This window comes from Dermacentor variabilis, chromosome 7 (assembly GCF_050947875.1).
Source record: "Dermacentor variabilis isolate Ectoservices chromosome 7, ASM5094787v1, whole genome shotgun sequence".
NCBI classification, from domain to species: Eukaryota; Metazoa; Arthropoda; class Arachnida; order Ixodida; family Ixodidae; genus Dermacentor; species Dermacentor variabilis.
Window position 1 is genome coordinate 35,233,046 of NC_134574.1, and position 19,523 is coordinate 35,252,568.

The 19,523-nt window shown below is 41.9% G+C and overlaps 1 protein-coding gene across 1 annotated transcript in view; it reads left to right on the forward strand.

Moving 5' to 3' along the window:
• PolQ (DNA polymerase theta) overlaps nt 1–19,523 on the forward strand; it is a 206,752-nt gene that overhangs the window by 137,456 nt on the left and 49,773 nt on the right. The window contains exons 18-20 of the mRNA XM_075700430.1: nt 1,923–2,045; nt 8,458–8,654; nt 15,095–15,229. Coding sequence (XP_075556545.1) covers nt 1,923–2,045; nt 8,458–8,654; nt 15,095–15,229 — 455 coding nt within the window. The remainder of the gene's footprint in view (nt 1–1,922; nt 2,046–8,457; nt 8,655–15,094; nt 15,230–19,523) is intronic.

Genomic DNA, 19,523 nt, shown 5'->3' on the forward strand with positions numbered 1-19,523 from the left:
CAGGCATTCTCAGATCATGAACAGCAGGTTGCCATTATTCCTCAAGAGAAAAGTATATAATAGCTGTGCCTTACCAGTACTCACCTACGGGGCAGAAACCTGGAGGCTTACGAAAAGGGTTCTACTCAAATTGAGGACGACGCAACGAGCTATGGAAAGAAAAATGATGGGTGTAACGTTAAGGGATAAGAAAAGAGCAGATTGGGTGAGGGAACAAATGCGAGTTAATGACATCTTAGTGGAAATCAAGAAAAATAAATGGGCATGGGCCGGACATGTAATGAGGAGGGAAGATAACCGATGGTCATTAAGGGTTACGGACTGGATCCCAAGGGAAGGGAAGCGTAGCAGGGGGCGGCAGAAAGTTAGGTGGGCGGATGAGATTAAGAAGTTTGCAGGCATTGCATGGCCACAATTAGTACATGACCGGGGTTGTTGGAGAAGTATGGGAGAGGCCTTTGCCCTGCAGTGGGCGTAACCAGGCTGATGATGATGATGATGATGATGATGATGATGATGATGATGATGAGACGTCTTGTAAACGTTCAACGAAACCGAAAATCTTGTGCAGTCGGTTGGCCCTGGGCCTGGAATGTAATCTTCGTATTTCTGATAATGGATGTGAATAAAGCCGCTGTGAGAGGAACTTCTGGAGTAGACAACGACAGATTGTATAGTATAGGCACCGTTAGGTTAGAAATTCAATTGCATCGACAACAGTGCATAGAATATACCTTTTAGTAAAGCAATGAATGAGGCTAGTTGGTGGATGTTCATGATTATATTGTGCTTAGTGTTACACTGACAAACATAAGGGACAGGGCGTGGATGTACGTAACGCAAGTACATTGCGCTACGTACGTCCACTTCTTGTCCCTTATGTTCGCTAGTGTGCAACACTATGCACAATATAATCATGAAAAACTATACCTTCCTGTAGTTGCCGTTAGCAATGCCCCACCGTTCTGTCACTATGGCCATGCACAGATTTTGCAATTCGTGTTCAAGAATGCACTGTGTTTTCACCCCAAAATTTTCATTTTTCCCAATCCTTGCTTTCTGAACCATCCTGAGGCATCTTTCTGTCCTAAAAGAAGGGAACCTTCAACTACGTACAAGCACTTGCAAACCCCGTATGTTGAAGCAGTGGTACCATTTATTTGGCCACATTTCTTGCTTTGTAATTCCTCAACAACAAAAAAAATAATGGAACATGTTTTTCCAGGTTATACTAGTTCAAGTTAATAGGCTTCATTTAGGACATTTTGAAGAAAATCGATAATGGCCTTCTTTTTTTAAAAATTTTTTAAAGTACAGTGAAACCTCATTATACCGTAGTTGGCCGGAGCTCGGAAAAGTATGTACTAAACGGTCGTAGTGTTCAACCGAATTAATGTGAGATTGCCCACTTACCTGTCGAAAACGGAACTTGGAGAGAAATGGCCGGCAGAAATGTTGAAATGTGTTTGTTATGTTTCTCAATGTGGGCTTGCACATTGCTGCTGCGTTCTCGTTTGAGAGCGCAACAGGTGGGCAATGCAGGGTTACAAGGCAAATGGTTTAAACAATAAAGAAAGGAAGGTAAGCATAAAAATTTGCAATGTGAAAGGAACAAATGAAACTAGGCAGGAATAACAAGAAAACAATGAAGCCAAACTTAATATATATTATGTGGTTAGTTTGTCCTTTGGCCTCAAAAATTTGCTATACATGTTTGTGAAGCCCCGTCTCTTGCATAAGGCCTTAAGAAACTGAAAGGGGGGCAATACCATGTGACTGGCACATCCAGCCGCACTAGGAAGTAACACCCGCAAATAGGATTGATTGATTGATTGATTGATTGATTGATTGATTGATTGATTGATTGATTGATTGATTGATTGATTGATTGATTGATTGATTGACCGAACTGAAATCCGCAGGTGTCAACAACTCCAGTGCAGTTCTGGAGGAAGCAACTGCCAGGTTGTCTGTGCTGGTGCTGCATCTCCAGAAGCCTCTGGTGTCGGCACTGAAGAGGGCCAACATGTACCCCCTCTACAAAGGTGTGTGCAAGTCGAATATGCTGCTGCATCTCATTCACCCTGTAAACTCTTAGTGCATGACATATTCTTCCAACAGAACCTCTGAGACGTGGTTAAACCTTCCCTTGCTGAGGACAAGTGATGTGGTTTTGCTTACTGAGGGCCACATGCAAGTGGCAGTTATTATACCGTTTTGGCAGGAATGCAGTGTGATCTCTGATGCTGCGCCTGCGTGCCTAGCTTCGCCAGCTACGTGCCGCAGCGGGAGAGAGAAGTGCGACAATGAGCCGCTGCGGGTGCACGGCCATGCGTGGCGGTGAGAAAGACCAGTGTTGCTCGACGACGCATTCAATGCGGGAGTTTAACTGCTGCGCCGAATGAGTGCTGAACCTGGCAGAAAGTGATATGCTCGGTATGCAGCGGTCAGTATTGTTTGGTTTCAGAGATGAATTTAGTTTGTTATATTGATTGGCAGGGCGATTTTACTTCATTAAAACAATGTTTAACATACGTGGATCTCTGAGGAACGAGAAGAAAGGGAACCGAGGGGCCCAGTTTTTTATTTGTCATATCATAAGAAGCCAACAAACAATGACACCAAGGACAACATAGGGGAAATTACTTGTACTTACTAAATGAATTAAAGAAATGATAAATATAATGGAAATGAAAATAGATGAAAAAACAACTGGCCGCAGGTGGGGAACCATCCCATGTCTTTGCATTGCACACGCGATGGTCTTACTAATTGAGCTACCATGGCACCGTTTTCCCATCCATTTTCTGGGGTATTTATGTTTACTAACTCTGGGAGTGTTATCTAGCACAACTACTCACAAACCTTGGCGGCGGTTGTAGAACAATCCTTTCTGCTGCAGGCGTCATGAGTATGTGATCGTTTTGGGTGAAGGCAACAGGTCAAGAAACCCACACATGCTTAAAGAAATTGTAAATTAATGGAAATGAAAATGGATGATAAAACTGGCCGCAGGTGGGGAACGATCTCGCGTCTTCACATTACGCGTGCGATGCTCTTACCAGTTGACTTCGTAAGTGAATTTCAGAGGGAATCGCATTTACTTTGTTGTATTAATAATTTTGTTGTATCCCGTTTCTTTATGAAGAGGTTCGAGTGTAAAGCCCGAATGCCTCATCGATGCGCATGAAGCCAGCGATATCTGCTATAGATATTTACTATTTCAGTTAAAATTGAGGCCATGTCTGATATAAAGTAGATGTATGTTGGACGCTGCAGCAGAAGTGTTTGTGGCTGTGCCAAATCAGATTTTGTTTGTGCCAAGACCTGCACCAGAAGGTCAAACGGCTGTTCCACCACTACCTATATCCTTTGACAGGACAGGCAGACTGCCTCACATCTTGTGATTGTCTGTGAACAGCTAATATTGCAAAGATGACGACTGCAGATTGTCCAGAACGAGTTTCTTGGAGTGTTCAGCATTGTTGAAAGCTCTGTGTACAGAGTGCTGTTTTTTAATTGAAAGATGGTGACATGCTTACATGTTTTTATTGAACCACTGCTCATGACATCACAGTTTGACTCTATTCTGCTTAGAGGCCAACTGCAACGAAATTTAACTTGGGGTAAATTGGTGATAAATGCGTAGCATATACCATCAAAGTAATCGTGGGAAAGCTCCGGGGCTGGTAAATGTCCCATTTTCTTATTAGCAGCTCCTAAATAGCGCCTAAACCGACGACACGAACACCTGGCGGTGAGTCTCAGAACCCCACACGACTGCTGATCTCTCAGTTGCACATAGGCACCCAGGCACATTGCTCGCTCAACATTTGGTGGTTAATGGGTGTCTCTCTTGGCATTCATGGGTGTACTTTCTCATTGTTGTGCACAGGATTTTAACTGTTGTGAGAATGCGACAGCCACTTTGCATGACTGTCGGGTGCTCGAACACGTACTCGAACACAAGCGATGGCTGTGCAGAGGAAGGCAGAACACTATTTTTCCTAGTGAAAAAGTATCTTTCCGAAAATAAAACAGTTGTGAGTAAGCGCTTGTGTGTCCCCCTTCGCTATGTCCTTGTCAATTGTGCACGCTAAATATTTCACTATGAATTCGTACCAACTTGCCCAACTATCAGTTCTGCAGCACTATTTTTCCTGTCCCAGCTTTCAGGGCGCAAGCTTGCATCGTGCCGCAGCCGGCAAGTGCGACGCAGACCAGCCAACGTTGCCAAAGCATGTAATCTGCACTTTAAGAAGTTGCAGAGGCTAATTTTTCTTAGCACAGTCACTTACTCGTGCAAGATCTGCTTGCCAAATGCTTTCTTGCTATGGCTATAAGTACGCCTGGTTTCGTGAAACTATCGTTCCTTCTAGGATGCCACGCTCACGACAGATCATAATGCAAAAAATGTAAACGAATGCATTCATACTGCGCTTGTAGCATCCATTCATTAGAGGGCCTATTTGCACTGCTACTTTCCATTGGTCGCCAGTAAAATGGTAAAATAATAATAATGAAAAGGAATTGGCAGACTCAAGTGTAGTTGACATCTACATAATGAGAAGCATTGTGCGAATCAGTGCAGTACAAGATGTCGACATGCACCGAGCTGGTGGGGCCCAACTGCCCAATACACACTTTGTCGTTTTGCTATTTTCTAGTGTTTTAAGGTCATCTTAAGATTATAAGACGGCGTGTGAAAAGCAAAGGTAAATTGTATTCAGGGGCGATATTCTTGAGCAATTATTTCCACTGGTGCATCATGTTACGAGACATTTCGTGCGTCTACACGGGACGCATCGGTGTAGACAAACAAAATCCTTTCTGATGCAGTGGCAGAAGCGGGAACCGCATGCTGCGTTTGTCGTGAAGGAGAACGAAATGCAGCAACCACGGTGTAGATGCGGCAGCAAACGATGCAGGAATGCAATGCCGTGAGAGCGAAACGGGCGAAACTTTACACACACTTTGCAGCCAGTCTCTGCTGCTTCTGTTCCTTTACTATAGATGGCAGCAGTTACCTGCTCAGTGTAAGGTAGCTAAAGTCCTTTAGCTTGGTCACCTTGGTCATTTCAATGTGCTCCTTGTCTTCGAATGGAGACGGAATGCACCGAGGTGCTGCTCGTCGAACGTAGACAGCCTGATAGAGAAAACCGGCTTGATTCAAAAAAGAATGCTTCGCACTCAAAGAACATCATGGGCACACAATGGTATGAGCACAGCGCACGAAGCAGCTAGCAGTGTACTAACTCTATGGCTAGCACACACAAAGGAACTGTTCTCAGATACATTTGAGTGTTACAAGCAAGGAAAGCAGACAACCTGGGCACCGGTTCTCCACAGCCGAAGTCATGCTTCACTTCCAGTGAGTAGTAATAGTTGCATTGTTTTCAGTTTTCGTAGGAAAAATATAGATTTATGCGGGCATTTTCTGACGCATTCACTTGTATTTCAAGCATATAATTTTGCACGGAGGCTACTGTATGTCTAAATTATCTGAAACTGGCTTTTTTATGCAGTTGAAAATTTCGTTGCAGTTGGCCTTTAAGCATCTTGTAGCAATTTAGGAACTCAGAAACAGTATATTGCAAAAGTGCCACTAGTGACTAGAGAAGGTTAGATGTTGCTCCAATCAGCGTCAACCTCCATCTTGATTCTAGAAAGGGGAAGGCTGTGCTGCCTGCTGGCTGTGAAGTGGTCAGTCTGGTGTGGTAGCACTTTTCAGGGCATCTCAGCTCAGATACATTAACTAGGCACTTTTGGAATCTATTCAAAGGAACCAGCAGTGGTCTATGCTTCCAGAACAATCTTACATTGCAGTAATCACTGAGGAGCATTATTTATTTATTTATTTACTTATTTATCTATTGTGAACTGGAAATATTGGCAACAAGCACAGTATCTTGCTAGCTTATCGACAATGTTAAATTGTTGCAGTGATCGGTGAAATGAAGCGTTTCAGCAGCTAAAAGCTATTGTTACTATATGGAAGTTTGCACCTCAATGCAAGACCGTCAATTGCAAATAAAAACTAAAGGGAAAAAGATATGTGTCACATTCCTCGTAGTTCGACGTATGGACTGTTATCGAACTCCCTATTATTCAGGCTTTTTTGGTGGTCCCCGTTGAGTATGAATTATCGGTCGGCAACTGTATCACAATGTATAAAAGCATACTGTCCTTTGGAAGGGATATTTAGGTGAAAGGTTTAGGTGGAAGAGATCCACAAAAGAGAAGAAAAGACAATGTAGGTTTATTGCCAATGAAGTCAGTGAAGAGAAGTCTAGTGTATACTTCCCTTTGTGAACGTGATACTGCATCCCTGAATTCCAGGTTCAGAAGAGAAAAGAAAAATCCAGCTAAATTCACTTTTCCTTGAATTTTGTGTTCCGAAAACATGTGCAGTCAGCTATACAAGCATTTAATTGCATTGCATGACTAGACAGGTACCTAAAGTGGGACCATGAAAAGGACAGCATACAAGTGTTAGCTACTGCACCTATTTTTGTGGGCATGTTACACAAGTATAGAAGGCACCATTGAAAGGGTTCCTGAAACGTTTTTTGTTGTACGTCTAGACACCGAGGGTATCTCTCAAGGAATGCTTTCTCGCAAGAATTTAGTGTCGGCATGCTACAACACAGGTATGAGTGATTAAACAATACCCTCCTCTCAAGCAGTGGTGTTTCCCCTCAGCATTTATGCGGTGTGGCCATCGCTATGTCCCGTCTCCTTCGTGCGTTGACGCAGGTGTTGTCTACTTTTGTTTTATTTGAACCGAGTGCGTTCCCACATCTCTTTTCTACACATTTTTCCTTGTTAAGCATGGGCTACATGGAGTGAAATTTCAAGTCTAACCTCGCGCAGCTGATGGAGACGCGGTGGCACTATGCACAATGATTGTTGGCTTGTGCTGCATGAAGCGAAAAGAAGCCGACGCTGTGACAGCATTTACCACATTGATGCACACGTATATGCAATGTAAAAACTGCAAAGTAGCCGTTTTCGATTATATTTCGGTTTGATAGTAGCCTGATAACATGCAAATATATAATATCTTTGTTTACGATTGCTCATAAATGTTCTTTGTAGCCGTCAGTGGCAAAAAGTAAGCCTTGTCGCTAACTTGGGAATGTGGTGAAATGGGCTATTTAAATGTTTGCTCTACCCTAGAATAAAGAAAAGAAGAAGAAAAAAATTACATAGACATTGGAAATCATACCCATGCTTTCTGCGCGGGAGGTGGAGACAGTACCATTACATTGAAGTCTAACTCAAGAGGGGGGATCTTTGACAGACGTTTTGACGCGCTGTTAGGCATGTTCAGCTGCCTTTGCAATGCTTTTTTCCGGACGTCGGCTTGTTAGGATATGTTTTTGCTGCCATTCTGGACGAATTTTGCATAAGACTTCATCATCATCATCATCATCATCATCATCATCATCATCATCATCATCATCAGCCTGGTTACGCCCACTGCAGGGCAAAGGCCTCTCCCATACTTCTCCAACTACCTCGGTCATGTACTAATTGTGGCCATGTTGTCCCTGCAAACTTCTTGATTTCATCCGCCACCTAACTTTCTGCCGCCCTCTGCTACGCTTCCCTTCCCTTGGAATCCATTCCGTAACTCTTAATGACCACCGGTTATCTTCTCTCCCCATTACGTGTCCTGCCCATGCCCATTTCTTTTTCTTTTTTTTTTCATATGATAGCTGTATAGTAAGTAATTTATAAAACATAATTATTAGATGATAGTGGAACAAGTTCGTTACAACAACGATGTTATTTTCACGAAGTAATAGAGTAGCACTCGTAGAAAAACCCACTGTTAGTGATAATGCATGTTTCTTGGTTTTGTTATTAATTCATAATTATTACATTATGGGGTTTTACATGCCAAAACCATGATCTAATTATGAGGCATGCTGTACTGGGAGACAGCGAAAATTCGGGCCACCTGGGGTTCTTTAACGGGCACCTAAACCTAAGTACACGGGTGTTTTCGCATTTCGCCCTCGCTGAAATTCTGCCGCCGTGGCCAGGCTTCGATCTCGTGACCTCGTGCTCAGCAGCCCAACACCGTATTCACTAAACAACTGCAACTGGTATGTATCATATTAAACATAAGCTGAATAAAATGGCATGTTTCAAGCATTCTTGACGACATAACGTGGGTAGCCAATTCTATTGTTCACACAAGTGATATCACACTCCCACGCTACATAGCGTGTGAATTGATGGCTGAAAACGTAGGGAAACAGTGGTGCTGTGATCAGTAGCGATGCACATTTTTACAACCTTTTAATTAATTACACACTTTACATCTGCCTCCTAATGTCCCTATCGACTCAGTATGTTTATACACAGTCCTAAAATTTAAGTATAGTTGATGACTTTGAATTGTTTACTCACTGCTTCACTGCCATACCAACTTGTGACCTCACGCAGAGCAAGAGGTGCAGCTGCTTGGTGTACTGTCCAAGATGGATCTCAATGGGATCGGCTACGACCCAGTTTGCACGCAGCAGACAGTGGCGCAAGTGGACGGTGCTCTGGAAGCACTCGAAAGGGAGGCCTGGGCTCTGGCAGGGCGCCAGTTTGCACTAGGCTCTTCCCGACAGGTGGACGCCACAATGAAGTCTAAGGTTTGCTTTGCTTTGTCCCATCCCTTTCCCAGCTTTACTTTCATGCTCTAAAGGGCAAATCTGGGGACTGCGCTTAGGTACTACGGAGGAGAACACGCTTTGCTACATCTGTCCCTAGCTGAGTTATGCATACTGTGTGACGGCAGCGGATAAACATACTCCATTATAGACTAATTTTTCGTTCATGTTTTCGTGGCGCCACGTATAAAAGCATTGCACTCATGACTGCAGTTCTCAATTGAAATATTGAAATATTATGAAAAAATATTGACAATCTTTGCTCTCTTCTGTCATTGCATACTTTCCCGTTTGACGTTATTGCTACCTCAGAAACATGGCTGTGTTTAGATGAATTGTACCATATACCCGGATATTCACTCTTTCCACTCCTTGAAGTACAGTATATAGATGTGGTGGTGTTGGACTATTTGTGAAGTCTTCTATATCATGCTCAATCATTAAGGAATACTCTTGCTCATAGCGAATGAATTTGATATGCTTGTTGTGAATTCTCAATGCTTTGTTGCAGTGATAATTTATAGTGCTCCTAACAAAAACAAATAAACTTTTATGCAACTTTTCGAGCATTCATTAGTTTGTTTAACCAGTTTAAATAAACAAATAATATGTGGAGGCCTTAATATTGATGCTATAAAGGAACATGACAGTGAATATTTTAATGTTGTTAGATAATATGGCTTCCATAACGTCATTAAAACCCCGACACATATAACTTCATTGACATCCACACTGATCAATCATATCTTATGCAACTTTAACACCAATTCAAGCTTGTGTAATGTTTATGATTCGGCTGTAACGGATCTTTCTGCTACTGCCATCTTTTTCCATTGAACCACTCATTCTCAGGGTCACTCTCATATTTCTCATTGAGTTAACTATCCAGTATTATGCGAGTGCCTCTGCTCTTTAACTATAAATCTGCAAAAGAATGCAAACATGCAATCTGACAGTTTCAGCAAAGCATTGTGTGATGCATTAGCACAATCTTCAAACAGCATAGTAAAAAGATATCATAGCACTCCTATCTGTCCTTGGATGATGAAAGGACTGCTAAAATTAATTAAATATAAAGACTTTTGGCACACTAAAGTAAAGTCACATAGGGGTAGCAGATATTATGAACAAAAATTTCGTATGGCTCGACATATAGTAAGTAGTGCTATGCGTATACGTAAAAAAGAGTATTACACAAATTTAATAGTCCGTAATTCTGGTAATTCAAATGCTGTGTGGCACATTATCAACTCAGTAATCAAGCCATCAGTTAGAGAATATACAATGCCAAACTTGAAAATCTTAGGAAGATCTATGGATCCTTAGTAACATCGTTTGAACTCATACCTCTGTGACTGGTCAAGCAATGTCTAATAATGTACCTTTTCTTTCATCTATTACTTACCCGGAAAGGACGACAAACTCATTTGGTATTGTGGACATTACAGCGGAGGAGATAGTATTCATAGTTAACGGCATGCCATTCAAACATTCTACTGGTCGTGATAAAGTATCCACAGTGACCTTCAAGCATTTTATTGATATACTGTGCAAGCCATTAGAAAAAATATTCAATCTTTCTTTCTCTACTGCTACCTATCCATACTTATTAAAGATCACTAAATTTCTTCCTATTTACAAACATGGGGCCGTAATTTGTTAGACAACTACTGTCCTATAGCTGTCTTAAGTTGCCTAACACCGTCTTTGAAAAACTTATCGCCCAACGAATCACTTGATTTCTTGAACGTGAATACATTTTGTCTTACTGCCAGCATGGTTTTCGAGCTAAAAGATTGACAAGCACAGCAGTATTAGCTTTGTCTGACTACATAAATTCTAACTTGAACAACAACAAAAGTGTCCTAGGCATATTTCTAGATGTGAGAAAAGCATTTGACACTGTGGATCATGACATACTGCTAAATAAGTTAGAATGCTATGGTTTTCGAGGTCTAACTCTTGAATTTTTCGACAGCTTTCTCAATAACAGAAAACAACTAGTTGCCATTGCAGATACCAAATCCGACGTTTCTGACATTGTTACAAGTGTCCCACAAGGCTCAGTACTGAGGCCAATATTTTTTTCTTTATTTGTAAACAATCTTCCCAATGCCTTTGAAAACTTTTCTGCTGTAATGTATGCAGACAACACTGTTGTACTTTGTGCGCTAGACTCCTTGGACAAACCATTCTAAGTGGCTAATAATGAACTTCTAAGTGTTTACCAGTGGTTCACGTCAGATAAGCTAACTCTTGATACCAAGAAAACGAAATATATTCTCTTTACTTCTTCGTGGAAAGCACCTCTAGGAGAATGTCGTTCGCTTTCTCTGAACCATAATATACTTGAGCGGGTGAGTTCAATTCAATACTTGGGCATCGCACTAGATGAGCATCTTCATTGGAAGCATCACATTGCATTGCTGTGTAAAAAGTTAAGCAAAGCTTGTTTTATTCTGTACAAATGTCGTTATTACTTCGACACTGCCACTCTGAGAGCAATTTACTGTAGCATATTCTATAGCCATCTGTTTTACTGTATTGCATCTTGGTGTAACACGTACATTTCATATGTGGAACCTATTGTACTTCTTCAGAAAAAGGCCTTGCAATTTATGACTTTTTTAGATTACAGTGCTAAATCAATGCCACTGTGTCAAAGTTTAAATATACTGCCTTTTAATTTATTACTGAAATTAGAACAACATTAAGTACTCCTAATAGCATAACCACTAACTACCCTTCAAGTTCATCAAATTTTTTATACTGCAGAAGCAATACACGCAGCGTACTTAAAGGAAATTTTCTCTTGCCAAAAATGCATTATCTAAATGGAAGGGGGAGGTTAAACAACACTGGAGCACTCCTATGGAACAGCTTACCATTGAAAGTAAAGCAAGCCAAATTTTTGTCAATATCATTGAAATCCCATTATCACTCACTACTGTTATCTGCATAGGGTTTTCATCTCGCTGGTGTATTTATCTGTTGTTTTTTTCTTCATTTGCAGCGTATAGTTACTAAGTACAAATTCCTTTCTGTAAGTTTCTCGTAGCTATTACAAGTACCCTGCCTGGTGTTTATAAATGAATATTTATGTGTATATGATACGTCGGGCTAATAAAATTCAGTTATTTGGTTGGAGTCAGTCTGAAAGTCCTAATATATTATTTATGTGTATGTGATTTATTTATACTTTATTGTGTTGCCGTTGTGATTGGTAATAATAACTAGCATGCACACCAACTAGCTTTGAGCTAGGGATTCAGATGTCTTGCACAATATTTTCTGTGTTCTTTTCCTATTTTGAATAAACTTTCCTATTTCCTATTTCCTTCCAATATCAAATCGGATATCAGAAATTTTAATCCAACTTCTTGATGCTTACAAATATTGTGCAAAATAAAACGCGGTGCTGCAGATGCTTAGGAGGCTACTCGCAATACGTAACAAGAATGTTGATAGCTATCAGTAACTTAAGTACTTAGGAATTCAGATATGTAACATACTCTACTTTTATTAACCCATTAAAACGCCAAGAAAAATATACCAGGTCACTTTTGTTTACTTTTGGTACTAGACAATCTTTTTGCACTCTAAATGCATTGTCAAAGTTTAACGAGTTCTGCTTTATTTTTTGAAACGCTACGATGGTGTACTTTATAAAGTACACTGGGCCTTTATGGGAGCAAAACATGATGCAGGTCATCAAATGTATGTGCTATATTTTGGAGCTTCCTAAAACCAAAAGGCTTGAAGTGAGGAGTCAAACAAAACTTTACGCAAGACCACATAACCTTCTGGTAGCAAAAATTAGCCTATTAGTGGGAAATATTCTTTATTAGGCAGGTGTTTTTACTATTCAAGTGTGTAACATGGCTTCATCAAGTAATGCGGAAAGGCTTTGCTGTGTCTTTCAGAGGCAAATGCGATACAAATGTATTATTGATGCAGGTCTAGACGTGATATTTTATGAAGAAAGAAGGCATTCAAGATTAAAACATTCAGCATTCGTTTCAGTGGTAATTGAAACATTCAACTGACTGGTGGCATCTCCTCCAATGAGAGTTGATTCTTAAATTACAGCCATGTTTTGTGACTTGCTGGGTGACATTTTCGTTTCAATTTTCTGACGTTTCAAGAGATGGGGTCTACGTCTGGTTCCCCAGCCTAGGTGGCCCTACCTTTATTGCATAACTCATCTTGATTGACAGAGGAATATACAGCGTCTTTGTTGTTTTTTGTTTCCTCCCACCTATTTTCCAATTTGCAATAAAATGATGCATAAATATCTGTATTTTTATGTAATCTTGGTATGATATCGAAATAGTTTATCTTAATTTACTGTAATGCTGCTCGCTATCTTATTGACTGAGAAGACAAGGGCATCGTTACCTTTGCATCGGCAGTAAGATAGGAACCAGAAGTAAGAATAGCAATGTTGATGTAATTCTTATTTTTTTATTACTGGCAGCCATCTCTAAAGTATTTGTAGCCACAAAAAAATATATTTTCATGGAATAGGTAACAAAGATATACTACTTGCTTTCAGAACAAGCACGACCTCTAGCATATGCACAGACCCAGCCTACTTTACAATGTACACCTGCATTCATCTTCTTGCGAGGCTATAAATATGAATTGTATATGGAATGTCTGCATTAATTGTTTACGCCATTTCATTCTAAAACTTGCACACAAACGTCAGCTTCGAGAAATGCATGCTACGCTGTACCACTTTGTAGTTTTTTGTCTGCTGCAGGATGTAGTTGATCTATTCATCGCCAGACATAAAGAAGTGCTAAACGTCTTAGGTGCTGCTGCGTATGCACCTGCTATTAAAGAAATGCTGTATGGCAGAATTCTTGAAACAACTGCATTGTTGCATGTGGATATACAACTGGCGAGTGCACTTGGCTGGCTTGCTTGCTGGAACATGGGATGCTATCGCAAACAAGCTATAGATTGACGTAGTAGTTCTGCGGGAACCCGCAAGGTGAAGTAATTGATAAAGGAAAAATCAGACATCCACCCGTTCGTAGCAATTTCTACGAAAGAAACCCAATCGGGTTCCTTGAAAGAAAAGCCTCAGAGTTGAAGAGAAATTTGTCCTGGTCCAGGACTCGAACCCGGGACCTCCGCCTTTCCGGGGCAGCCGCTCTACCATCTGAGCTAACCAGGCGGCTAGCAGATGGCAGGGCAAAGGTTGGGTTTCGTTTGTAGCAATTGCTACGAACGGGTGGATGTCTGATCTTCCCTTTATCAAGCCATATATTGTCACACATTTTATTAGAGAAAACACTGCTTAGCAATGTGGCATAGAATGCACTGTCTTTAATTCCTAACTGCTATGACAAGCACTCAAAAATTTATTAAAAGGGCAGATTAAAAACAAATGTGCATTTATTTTGCTTTTTTTTCTTTCTAGAAATGAAGATACCAGGAATGCCTGTGGCACTTCTACCATTCTTGTTGAAGAAAATAGCTAAAGATGTTGCCTGTTGTTTACCTATGTGTCAAAATTACCAGGTAATGCAATCTTTGTGATGACGAATTAATTCGTCATCGGCACTTAATGGCTTAACATCCGACAGTTACGATTCGCTACCACAAGGATTACAACATACTGAAACCCTTGCAATTCTTACTGTAGCCTTTTTAGATAATTTTTCCTTTTCATACAGATTAGTGCAGGAAATGAAGTCAACCAGATCGTTTAGAACTTTATTCAACTTGTATTTGCTTTCCCATATGCAATCATTGCTATTTGAATTGCTTTTGTGTGGAGTTTGTGTGTTAGTCTTTTGTTTCTATAGAATCACTTATGTTCACACAAAGTGGACTTTTTTTTCATATTTGACATTTGACTGTTCTGGTTTTTATTTTATGAAGATGTATCATCCATGCTTGCAGTGCTGCACGGCTATTTTGTTGCACTGTATAAAGAACGACTTTGTTGGATGCAATAATTATGATTTATTTCTACTGGCTTTCAGTACGACAATTTTTTGTAATAAGTGAAGCATCCCCGAATCCCTCAAAACTTGTAAATGTCACAGGTATTTGGGGCTCTCTCGGGCATTAAAATTGAGTCGTACTTAAGTTGTGGGGTTTAATGCCCCAGAACTGCACAATGTATTTTGAAGAACACTGTGGTGGAAGGCTCTGGAATAATTTTGACCACCAGCAGTTCATCAACATGCACCCGTGGCACATCGCACAAGCATTTTTGCATTCTGTCCTCATTCGTGTGCGGCCGGACCCCACCTTGGAATCGAACCAGTGACCTCGTGCACTTAAGCGCAGCACCATAGTCACTGAGCTACCACGGAAGATGTCGCTTGTCAGGCATTGCGTTTTTTTTAGTCCTAGTGACTTTGATGTGCAAATGTAAATAATCTGATCTAACGGCCTTCCAGGTGGCACCACTGGTAAAAGGCCCCTTGCTCCGCGGCGCCCTAAGCAGCCGGGCGGTTCTGACCCGGCTTTCCGCTATGCACCCGCTGCCAGCCAAGGTGCTCGACTGGAAAAAGCTGCGCGGTGTCGTCGCTCTGGTGAGTCGAGTGTCGGCAAGAGGCACCACACAGACTACAGTAAAAGAAACTCGCTCGATCAAATACATCCATTTATTTCGAGTGTCCTCCAGGTCAAATGACATTACAGAAGGGAATGAATAATACAAAACAATGTGTGAAAATAGTTAGTGGCGGAACAGAAATATTCATTACTACGCGGAAATCTGCATCAAATTTAAAACAATTATTTCCTTGGTATACAATGTTAGCTAGGGCATTCAATAATATGTACGGTTGTCTACCATTGTTGCTACTAATGCTGGGAGGCGATGCTGTTCATTGGATGTGCATGGTAGGTAAGAATTAAAAAAGGGAGCAGTCTGACAGTGTGGAATGCCAACTTTATAACTGTGATCTAGTCCGTGCGAAATGTACTGCAAGGGAAGAATTTAGGGGTTTATTAGCGCAAGCTCTTGGGGCAGTTGGTGCATAATGAACTTGAAAAAGGGATACCAGCGAAACACAAAGGGATGTGTGCACAAGGAAAGGACGTTTACAGCATTCTGTTGGCTTGTGGTAAAGTATATATAGGCCAGACAGGTAGGTGTGTTAACAACTGCCTGCAAGAACATAACGCATCCTTAAGCGGGCACCAGGGAAGCAGTTTGGCACTTTATTACCGCAGCTGCAAGAAGTGCAAAAAAAGTACGCCACTGTATGGTCGTGTGACCATTTTGGGGAGGGGTAAGACTATATACGAACGGGAAATCCTAGAAGCTTCTCACATTGGAAGTGAGAAAGAAAATTGTGTCATTGATATGTCTTTGTGTTTAGCCAACAAGAAACGTGCTTACGTATTGGGTAGGTAAAAGGTGATTAAAAAACTGACCTTGATGCATGGGTCTTGGGACGAGTACACTTTGCATATGCGTCGGCTATTTTCGTACGGCAATGCACTTTTCGAGGTGTTATCAATGCACATTTCTTGGGAGGAGTTGAAGATGTGCATGCGTCGGAGGTTATGTCCGGCAATGTGAATTCCAATAAAGTACAGTTGGAAGTCCAGCGTCCGTCCGTGTCTCACGCCTTTTCCTTGTGTGCGCGTCCTTTATGTTTCACTGGTATCCCATTTTCAAGTTTAGGGGTGTGCGAATACCGAATAGTAGATTTCGAATTGAATCAAGTAAAAAATGCCAAATATCGAATTGAATGTCAGAAAATTTAACGCAAACCTTTATGGTTCCAAATTCTGTGCAAAAAACACAATGCTGCACATGCTCAGGAGGCGAATCACATTACTTAACAAGAATCGTGCTAGCTATCAGTAACTTATGTACCTATCAACCGAAATGTATAGTGTGCACTCTACTCTTATTAAACGGAACATCAAATTTGCATGTGACCTCTGTTAAAGGGACACTAAAGGCAAAATCTAAGTCAAGCTAAAGTGATAGATTAGTGCTCGAGAATCTCTAAGGCGTCAATATTATCGCGAATAGAGCCTTAATAGAGAAATCGACGCAAGTGCAGGACATGATTAGAGACTCCTCTGGGACATTCAAGCACTTGCCCGATGATGAAAGCACTCTAAGTTAAATGCCGTCACTAGTACTCAACTACTCGTTGCAAAAAACAACCTTGTATTGTATATAAGATGAAATAAAATGCTACTTGTCCAGTTCCATTTCATGTTTAGAAAAAGAACTCATTGAAAGTACCCTTGACAAAGATCCGGGCAGTCCAAAGGTTTCGTTTTCGCTCGGCTCTACACCGCCCACGCTTTCGCGTTTCAATAGTTTCATTATCGCGTAGTGCTGCACTGGTTTTGCTGTCTCACGAAACTCGCACAAACTGCAAGTATCAGAGAACTCAACTTCCATGCCATGTCGCAGGATGCCCGAACAGTCTATGCCACTTGACCAAAAAGCAGTTGCAGTGACGAATCCGCCGCTCTGTTTTGGCTCGGTGCCGCTGTCTGTCAGGCACCGTTTTGCTCACCAATGGCAGCAAAGGGCGATGATGCCATATGCAACATTACCACTCCCCCGATTGGGTGGCAGGAGATTTGAATTTCGAAAAAGGTATTCGAACCCTTCAAATACAGTTTCCTCGTAAACTAAGTCTTTACTTGGCACGAAAGAAACGTTGCGAGGTTTCTGGAGAGGTACCTAAACAGTCCACGTCGACTCGGTATTTGCCTTTAGTATCCCTTTAAAAGGACTCGCAACCAATATCTAAGGACCTATATTTTTTATGGCGCAATGCAAAGCTCATCCTCGGTAGTGTTTACAGCTGCAGCGGTTACTTCCAAAAGAGCATTGATGTTCTGTAAACAGAATTTTTCTATCTGGGCAGCCTCTATAAATGTAAGAGTCCCTCCTCCAGTAATGCTGAGGAGTGGGAGCTATGTGGATACTCCGCCTTGCAAATTGTGAAAGCCGCCTATCCTTCTGCTTTCACAGGAGTGGGTGTAACTGTCGTTAACCATCTACATTTTGACCTTTTCAACCACTTTTGAAAAGAAAAAGCTGATACAATAAGTTTACATTGTTCTAAAGGCATTTCTTATATTTGTACTGCGTTTTTCCCCAAGTACACGCCTACGTCATTGCTGGCTGGCCCTGTCGTAGTTCTGTCGCCAACTCATCGAAGACAAAGGAGCGCCACTTTTCCACTTGCTACAAACGAAGGCCTTTCTGCACATTGTAAGTTAGAAAAAAGTGCACCACATTTGAATACTAATAGAAAAACCAGGAACCACGTACACTAGTAGGAGGTCACGCGAGAGGTCACTTGGGCATCTTTATGCTTTTGCACCTGGGGTGCCAAAGGTCATTTTTCGCGACCTTTAGTGAAGAATTAAAAATATCAATCCACGTTTAATGAGAAAAACATGGCTCATTCTAGCCACTGCAATAGGCAACCTTTCCATCATCAGTGTTATCTCTATTCATGTTCTGGGCGCTTGTCTGTCCCTTTAACAACTCGGTTCGAATACAAACATCTGAAAAATATTTTTTATTGATGGAATGTCTGTCAGATGCGACTAAGTGCTTTTTTCCCTCTGAAACTGAAGAAATAGCAAAAGTTTCCTAAATAGCAATACAGTGAAATCTCGACATTGTCACGTGGTGGTGACATTGAAGAACACAGTAGCAAATACTGTGAAAGACAAAACTAACCTAAATTGGGTGAACCTGTGCCCACAAAAACAGGCTGCACTTATAGCACAACGATAGCGGCGAACACGGTCAGCGATCGTCGAAAATCTGATCAGCGGGTCAAGCGCGTCGGCCTTTACACAGCAGCTGTCGAATGTTCCAGACCAATCGTTGGGACCCGCATGCCCTCCACATAGCCCCACACCACCCGAGTCACGCGATGAAATCAGATAACACAAGGTTCGGCGACAACAGATAGCGGATAGAAGCATCGATAACTTTCCAGAAACCTCGGACACATGCATGCGCGCACCGCGCTGCGCGACAACACCTGCTAGGCGGCGAAACGCGGTCGCCCGATAAAGATAAGTACACATGTCAATATAACGAACTTCAGGGGACCACAGTAAATTGTTCGTTATTCCGAACCAAGGCGGGCAAGAAATCATGGAAAAGATTGGCATAAACTACCATGGAATGAATGGTCCCAAGGCGCAGATTCACCCAGATGTCCGAGCCGCAACAAACACAGAAAATATCCCAAAGAACATGCACCCCGTGCACAATTTCGAGAGGAGAAAATGCCGCACGATAACGATTCTCAAAAACCACGGTGTGCGGGAGGGGGTGCTCTTTGTGGACGCCGCCCAGTACCCCCGAAACCGGGACGACAGTGGTGGTGTAGGCACTGACAAAGGTAACTCCCTCTTCGCAATGGTGGTTGTATGCACGAAAGGAAAGACCGTGACTGCGGGCTCCATAAGGACCAGATCGTCGGAGGCAGCGGAAGAAACGGCAATCACATTGGCTGTAGTCAACGGTCGGCAACAATACAGAACAATAACCGGCGACTCCAAGACGACCATTAGGAACTTCACAAAGGGCTGGGTCTCCACTGAGGCGGCCAAAATCTTGAACCGCGGAGCAGAAGACTTTAAGAATGGCAAATTACACCCAAATACCTCAAATGGATCCCGGCACATATGGGAGATGTAACCATGAATGCCCCTCCCAACCTCAATGAGAAGGCCCACCGAGCCGCACGAAAACTAATCCACCGTGGCACGGACAGTGACGGCCCAACACCCCGCAACCCGCGGGGAAGGGGGAAGGACTGCGGCGGACGCAATGGAGAACATGGAGGAGGCGATGACGAAGAAGAAGCGATAAAC